At 26.8% G+C, this 8,787-nt stretch overlaps 2 protein-coding genes across 3 annotated transcripts in view; both read left to right on the top strand.

Moving 5' to 3' along the window:
- LOC106322831 (protein STRICTOSIDINE SYNTHASE-LIKE 12) overlaps positions 1-1,618 on the top strand; it is a 4,302-nt gene extending 2,684 nt beyond the window's left edge. The window contains exon 3 of one of the 2 annotated variants that reach the window (XM_013760972.1): positions 982-1,618. In XM_013760972.1, coding sequence (XP_013616426.1) covers positions 982-1,459 — 478 coding nt within the window. In that variant the 3' untranslated portion in view covers positions 1,460-1,618. The remainder of the gene's footprint in view (positions 1-981) is intronic. The other variant, XM_013760971.1, reaches the window with a different exon arrangement.
- Positions 1,619-5,843: 4,225 nt separating this feature from the next.
- LOC106326024 (protein STRICTOSIDINE SYNTHASE-LIKE 12-like) lies at positions 5,844-7,723 on the top strand. The gene is made up of 3 exons (XM_013764065.1): positions 5,844-6,117; positions 6,464-6,733; positions 7,009-7,723. The coding sequence occupies exons 1-3, from the start codon at positions 5,885-5,887 to the stop codon at positions 7,487-7,489; spliced, it is 984 nt and encodes a 327-aa protein (XP_013619519.1). The 5' UTR covers positions 5,844-5,884; the 3' UTR covers positions 7,490-7,723.
- The last annotated feature ends 1,064 nt before the right edge of the window (positions 7,724-8,787 follow it).

Genomic DNA, 8,787 nt, shown 5'->3' with positions numbered 1-8,787 from the left:
TTTAAATATTTGTACAAAAAATAACCATATTATTCGAGTCGGTTGATATATTTTGTATCCAAACTAAAAATAATCAAATAATCAAAAGTAATCATATTATCCGTTTTGGTATGGATTCGATTATGATGTATAGAAACCTAAAATATTCAAATAACCAATATACATTTAGTTATATAGTGATACATCTAAAATATATGATACTAATTATGAAAAATAAATATCAATTTTAAATTAAAAATAATCAAAACCCGCACGGGTGTGCGGGTCAAGCTCTAGTTTTTATTATAACAAGATACACATAATCTTAAAATCTTATGAGTTAAAAGTCTTATTTAATATACATTTGAAATAATATATATATATATATAAATACATAAATATTTTAATTTCAAAATTTGTAATAAATTTTCAAGAACATTTATAAATTTGAAACTTATTAAATGTCTCACATTAAAATTTTTGTTATCAATGATTTAAAAAATTTGTTCTAAAAAGATATGGTTGATCATAAAACTATACAATTATAAAGTCTCGTTTAATAGATAACCATATTAAAATATAATATATATATATATATATATATATTTGTTAATATCATTTAAATTTAATTATATGCAAACCAGACAAATTTGATTGTTTATATTTATTTATGATAAAATGATGGTAAATAAACAAAAATAATTTATTTGATTTATGTGTTTGCACCAATATATATATTTATTATTTGTTATTAAAAAGCGTAAAATAAGTAATAATATATAAAGTAATCAATGTTCATACCGGGGGAAAAGTGCGGATAAGTGGTTATTATTCGGCATTGTATATATTTGTTTACTATTATTAAAATTCAAAAAAATGTATAGTAGAATACTTAATGTTTATAATCACCAAATATAATTATTTTAGTAAATTCATCCCGCGCGGATTATCACCTAGCCATTTGTTATATAACATACTTATTTTTTCTGGTTATGTATGTAGTCAAGTGTTGATTGCATTGGGATTAAAGGACGCGACCGGAAAACTCTTCAAGTACGATCCATCAACAAAGGTCGTGACCGTATTAATGGAAGGTTTAAGTGGCTCAGCTGGTTGTGCCGTGAGCTCGGATGGTTCGTTCGTGCTTCTCAGTCAGTTCACAAAGAGTAACATCAAGAGGTATTGGATCAAGGGACCTAAAGCTGGTTCATCTGAAGACTTCACAAACTCGGTCTCAAACCCTGACAATATCAAGAGGATTGGTTCTACAGGAAACTTTTGGATCGCTTCGGTTGTGAACAAGATCGTTGTGCCGACAAACCCATCAGCGGTCAAAGTGAACTCCAATGGTGAAGTGCTTCAAACAATTCCTCTAAAAGATCAATTTGGGGACACTTTGCTTAGCGAAGTTAACGAATTCGATGGTAGTTTATACATCGGGACTCTCACTGGCCCTTTTGCTGGAGTTCTTAAGCTTTAAATTTGTTTAAAAGTATGGTTAGATCTCTGATTTGAAGGCCGCCGGTGTTTACCATATATGTGAAGTTTGTTTTTTTATTGAATGTCAAAGGTCACAACCATATATCATGGTCTGTTTGTCTTTATAGTATTAAAAATAAAATGTTTTTAATTCTTTTAACCAAATAGTATTATTTTGTAAATAAAATTAAGAACAAATTAGATCGGTCATGTTTTACTGAATTATTATAGTTTGCAAAGATGCTTGTTTTTTTCTTCAAAGATAAAATATGAATTATAAACACAACGAACTAATTCGAATTTGATAAATTATAAATAACATATGTATTTACGGACCATTTTCTTTGGGAGAATCTTCCGCAAATAGAAGACCAAAGTCTTCGGTAATATGGTTATTTATCTCATGGACATTTTAAAATTGGCATAAACGAAATCTTTACTTTTTGGACAGAGGCAAATACATCAATTATACAGAGGATGGCCCAAAATACAAAGATAGAGATCACGATTTTATCATCCATACTAGGCAGGTGTTTTACGGATGGGTCATGGACAATTTCTCTGGACAAAGTTTGTATAGTATGTTAGAAAGCTTTGATGGATTGACGGAGACGAGAAACACTAGGGTTAGTCTGTCACTCTTTCACTCAGAAGTGGAAGTGCTTATCTGGACAATGGAATGTACGAGGAATTTACGTCAGTTTCAGGTCACATTTGTAACAAATTATTTTCAATTGACGAAGATGGTTTAGGAAGCAGAAAAATGACCAGCTTTTGCAAGTTATTTGGAAGATATCAAGATCCCTTGAAAGGAAGTTTTCACAACTTAGAAATCATTCATGTATTACGAACATCAAATTCAAGTCTTACACGCAGTATCAGAAAACAACCGTCATTTGTCTTTCACATAGATGCAGAGTTACCCGTATAGTTTACAGAGTCTTCATGAGTCTGATGACAAAAAAATAACATATACATTAACATTATTAGTTTGTAATTAAGAAGTAAATTGACTATTCACAAAATCATAGCTTATAAATTATGTCCAGTCAGGCTCTTAAGCTTTCCGGTTTTAACTATACACTAGATGATAACCCGCGCGCATGCGCGGAATGAGTTTTTTATATTAATATTTGTTCATTAAATGGTTAAAACATTTTGCAACACTACAACCTTTATCAATTGTAAAATATCGAATACAAATGTTGGTCTCTTAAATGTACCACCGTTGTTGAAAAATTAACGTATTACATCTTATTTTAATTATTTTTAAGACTCCATATACACAAAAGAAAATTAAGTTTTGTGGCCGACACTAAAACTAGACAGACAACATCGTTATAAAATGACGAAAGGAGATTAGGTTTTTTTGCTCTCGATTTATTTACTATTGCATTTCCATAAGTTATCATCTAATATTAAGATCTCAATAATTTTTCAATGCAAATTTAAAATTAACATATTTTATATTTTATATTTTATATAATATAAATGGTATTAATATATATATATATATAATATGAATATTTATTAATGAGATTTCATATTCATACAATTTATGATCATTTGTATCTTGATTGAACAAAAAAAATTTAAACTACTAATCACAAAATTTTCAATGTGGGATTTTTACCATTTTTACTAATTATAGTTGTTTAAAAAAAAATCAAAATATAACATATAAGAAAAAATAGAATTTTTTAATTATATGCTTAATGTGATTTTTAATTTATTTTAATAATATAACATTAAACAAAAAATAGAGAGGATACAAAAATTGTTATCAAATATGTATTACTAGGTGATTTTCCCGTGCTCATGCACGGGTATAAATATTTATAAAATAAATATACTATAATAATTTATTTGCTATTTATTTTTAATTTTAAATTAACTTCTAATTTGTATGCAAAATTTATATTAATAATATTATATTACTTTCATTAGACATATGATTTTAGATATGTTATATCTAGTCGGTTTTGCTGTTCTCTACAGTTGATTTAATTTTCATTTGGGCTTATTAGATTACATCTATTTCTCTGAATTCAACTATAATATTTTTATTTTAAATATATTAGAATTATGATTAATTTTCTTATTTGGATTTACGTTTGTTGTTGTCTTAGATATGTAAATATATTTAAAGAAGATGATGTATAACTTAAAATATATTGTGCTTAGACTGAAATATAAAATAAACTAAATTACATAAATTAATATAACGATAATATTCTACAATCTCATGCATATATATAAATTTTACAAAAGAACTAAATTATAACAGTTGGTTAATATTTTATTTTCATTTATTAATATGTTTTGAGTCATCCTCTAATTTACATTTATAAAATAAATTTTTATTATTAAACTATTCATTCTTATTGTAGTTAAATCTATGAATTTAGATATTGAATTGGTCGAGTCACTCATGTTGTTAGTATATTGAGTTACATATAATCTTTCAAATTCAAACTGAAGTGCTATTATTTTTTATTATCATTAAGTAAAATCAAATTAATTTTATTTATCGTTTAAATGTGCATGTAGTTTCATAATATTTATCAAATTATATATTGTTTTTTTCAAAAACAAATATCAGAAAATAAAGCGATGATCAATATGAAGTTATATATATAAGTAACTAATACATTTTTGATAGCTCATGAACACATATCAATATTACAGTAATTCAATTATTTTATAAAGTCTAAATAACTTTATGCCTTAGATATATTAAATAGTAAACTGAAATTTATTTTAAGTAATCTTTAAATGAGAATTCTTTGCTTTGGTATTTTAATTATAGTCATATTAAGTTCCACAAACATAAAAAAAAATGTAAAAGCAAATTTAATATTATGAAAAAATAATATATCTACCTCGTTAAAGTATATAGTTTTATGTTTTTTTAAAATATTTTGTAATTATTTGATAGAAAGAAATTTATTGTTAATGTTTTTAGTATCTCATAAAAATAAGCATTAAAAACAATTATGTGATTGTATTTTAAAAATCATATTATATAAGTAAAATTTAAGGTATAGATTTTTTTGCTGCAGTTGAAAGATATTATATTCAACTACATATATGAAAAATAAATAAAACATTTCAATAATACTAATTATAAACTATTTTTAGTCAATTAAACATATATCAGTTTATGTTACTTAATTGTTTTATGTAATCATGTAAGAAAATAGATAGACATATAAAAAAACTATTTCTGTTACTTTGAAAATATATATTTTTGTATTGTTTAAAATTATGTTTTAAAATAAATAATATTTCTTTTTTTCTAATATCATGATTATGTATCTTTTAACATCAAGATTATGTGTGTGAATGTTGTTTTATGAAATCACATTATATGCAAATAAATATTTTCATCTAAGAAAATATAGATATAAAGAAATATTTTATTACTTGAAAACTATATTTTATGTTATTTAAAAATAATATTTAAATGGAATATTTCTATTTTGTGAACTTTTCTTTTTTAATGAAATCATATTATATATATACATATATTTTCATTTTTTAACTTTATAAATGTTTAATGAAATCATATTATATATATACATATATTTTCGTTTTTTAACTTTATAAATGTTTCGTTTTTATTATATATGTTATTTGAAATTTTTTTAAAAGGAAACTAAATTAAAATTTCAATAATAGTATTTAAATGTAATATTTTTTTTTAATTTATTAAGGGTATCAGTGTAATCAACTATCGTGAGAGTTAACATGAGCGCGACACATAAGAAACTGACTTATCAAATAATATTATAGAGATTGATAATCTTTAATTATCATATATATGTTAATCATATTAGGTAATTTCGTAGCTTTTTTTTAAGGAAATAATTGAGAATATTCTTTTATATATTACTAATTAATTTGATAGTTATTTTAATAAAAATATAATATATATTTATATGGACCAACTTATTTTTCTAATAATTCTAAGAATTATCTTATTGATGACATTGGCTACGAAAATATATTGTAATGCTCCAAGATTAATATATAGGGGATTTGAAATCAAATGAGTACTAATCAAAGATATACATAATTATATGATCTGAGCATATTTGGTTCTTTATATTCAGCTAATTTCCTTATTTGAGCCTGATTTACTCCGTAAATACTTAAGAATGTTTAGGATTTAATGTGGAGTGCATGTATTTGACTTTTATTACCCACAAAATCTCACAAATCCCCCAGAAAAAGAAATGTTACTACATATTTTCTATTTTCTACAACGGTAACAATACATATTTTCTATTTTGTTGGTCAACAAGCAAAAAAAGAAATCTCTATTTTCTTATTTTCAAATCAAATCTGTATATAAATATAACTCATAAACAGATCCTTGTACTAACAATAGTTTCTACATTGAAAACACAACTAAGAATACAGAATGACGTTGTATATCTTCTTGATTTCTCTTCTTCTTCTCTCGCTTTTGTCAGCTGTTGTCTCCGACGACGCATCTTTCCAGAAACTTCCGGTGCCGGGAAAGAGGTCAGGCCCTGAATCTTTTGCCTTTGATTCCACCGGAAAAGATTTCTACACCGGAGTCTCCGGTGGTAAAATCCTCAAGTATACTCCTGACAAAGGTTTTGTCGATTTTGCTCAGATAACTAAGACTTCGTAAGTTCCTCAATCTCAATTATTTCTTAATTTGAACTTTCAAGATCACATGTTTTGATGATTATGTTCTTAATTGTTTCAAAAAAATGACATTTAAATTTTCCCTTTTAAAGATTTGAATTAGTTTTAAAAACTGAAAGGTAATGGTTTATTATTAAATCTCATGAATTGTAATATTAAGACATGTCTTTGATCATTGTTTGAATTGTTAATGCTCTATTTTCCCTTTAAAACACACAAAATATGTTTATTGCTGCATGAAACACCATGTAGCTCTTAAAATAACGTTGTTCATATTAAAACCTTTTTTCTGATTTTAATTTTAATTGGTTTGTGTTTACTATAGAACTTCTTCGTGGTGCAAAGGAGTATTTGGAACCGCATTGGCCAAGAAATGTGGCCGACCTGCGGGGATAGCCTTCAACCCAAAGACAGGTGACCTTTACGTCGCTGATGCTCCATTGGGTCTTCACGTTATCCATCCCGCCGGAGGTGTGGCCACAAAGATCGCAGACAGTGTTGACGGAAAGCCCTTCAAGTTCCTCGACGGTCTTGACGTTGATCCCACCACCGGTGTCGTCTACTTCACTTCTTTCAGCTCCAAGTTCAGCCCCAGGTATACCATATTCGATCTTATATATATAGTTTTCTATCGTCTATAAGTCAGACATACACGTAAATTCATGATTATAAACTCGACTAGCATGATAATGGCACTAGTACAGACTAATATATTATGCTACAAGTTTTGTCTTCTATTTATATATTTAATATTTATCATACAATTTTTATAATGTTTTATAATTTAATTAGGGTATTTGTAAGTAAATTAATTTGGTTTGATTAATACATGTATACTGTATATGAATATTTGTTGGTTATGCAATGCAGCGAAGTGTTTATCGCAGTGGGAGTAAAAGACGCAAGTGGAAAGCTCTTCAAATACGACCCAGCGACCAAAGCAGTGACTGTGTTAATGGAAGATCTAAGTGGTGCGGCTGGTTGCGCCGTGAGCTCTGATGGTTCATTCGTGCTGGTTAGCGAGTTCATAAAGAGTAACATCAAGAGGTATTGGATCAAAGGACCAAAAGCTGGATCTACTGATGACATCTTCTCAAGTTCTGTCTCGAACCCCGACAACATCAGGAGGATCGGTTCTACTGGAAATTTTTGGGTCGCTTCCGTTATTAACAAGGTCGTAATGCCCACGGACCCTTCGGCTGTCAAAATCGATTCTAATGGAAAAGTGCTTCAGACCATTTTTCTCAAGAATGAGTTTGGTAATACATTGCTCAGTGAAGCCAACGAGGTCGACGGCAAACTGTATATTGGAACTCTTACTGGACCTTTTGCCGGAGTTATGAAACTTTAGATTGGTATTAGGTGATTGCCCACGTTTGTGTATTAGGTGATTGCCCACGTTTGTGACCATGTTGAAAAAGTCCCTATTTATGATTAATTACTAATCTAAATTAAAGTGATAATATCCTTTCAAAATTCTAAACAAGGTTTGTGAACTTCCTTCCTTTTTTTCTTGGTTGTATTTGAGGAGGGATGTTTCCTTATAGTTGTCTTATTATATGTAAATAAATAATTTTTTTTGTCTCTGAAACAATAAATAATTTTTGAGAAAAATATAGTTGCATTACCATAACCTAGTTTTGATCGTTCGTTAGGAACATGTTCGATCCGAAGCATAGGCAAAGAAGTTGGTTACTTATAGTGCATCACGATTTAATACAATAAATTTAATTAATTGTGTACATAACATAATAAAAAGAATATAAAAGAACATAAAAGAAAAAAATAAATTTTTATTTCAGTCCATAAGGCATTATGAACTTTTTCCATAATTTCCGAACAACACTGGTAAAGAAGAAAATACGAATTTGAGTTTACCATTGACAGGTTTTGGTTGCTTCTTAACGAAAACAACATTACTTCAGCTCAGGTATATTGTAAAAAACGTAACATGCAGTGTAGTATTTATGTATTTGGTAATATCTATGACTATGTTAATATCGTGCTACTAGATGTTTTTCTGCAACCATGTGAAGAAATAAAATTTTAAAATTATATTTATAAATAAATTTTTTGGTTTTATTATTTGCGTGCAATATTTTAATTCTATGTAAAAATTAAGATAAAATAAACATTTTTATTTACATTTATATTTAGTAATAATATATATATATATATTGGAAATATTTTTATTTATTTATTTTGGTTAATATATATTAAATAAAATTCGATAAAATTAAGGGAAAGTTTTTTTTATGTATAATTAACAAAACATAAAATTAAATAATATTTCTGAAATTTATAAATATTAAAAAAAAAAAAATCATAATATGATTAGAATTTTTTTTTTTTGAATTAAAACTAGCATTTTTTATGGATTCATAGGTACGAGAGTGGGATACTACGAGATTAATCCAAAAAAAAAAACTAGCAGTTTTGCTTGACTTTATCTCCAGCAATATATGTCAAAATTAAATGGGAACACAGACTATCTATCCGAAAAATCCTCTTGCGAATTGATTTTGTCACATGTCCTATTTACAATCATTTTTACAAAAAAATGATGATATGGATAACTAGATTGATGACATGGCTTATAGTTAATATGACTGACATATATTTTTGGTACACTTTATAAAATATGACAAT

The sequence above is a fragment of the Brassica oleracea genome, chromosome C2 (genome assembly GCF_000695525.1).
Source record: "Brassica oleracea var. oleracea cultivar TO1000 chromosome C2, BOL, whole genome shotgun sequence".
In the NCBI taxonomy this organism is placed as follows: Eukaryota; Viridiplantae; Streptophyta; class Magnoliopsida; order Brassicales; family Brassicaceae; genus Brassica; species Brassica oleracea.
Note: the sequence above shows the minus strand (reverse complement) of the source record. Positions and strands in the feature narration are given on the sequence as shown.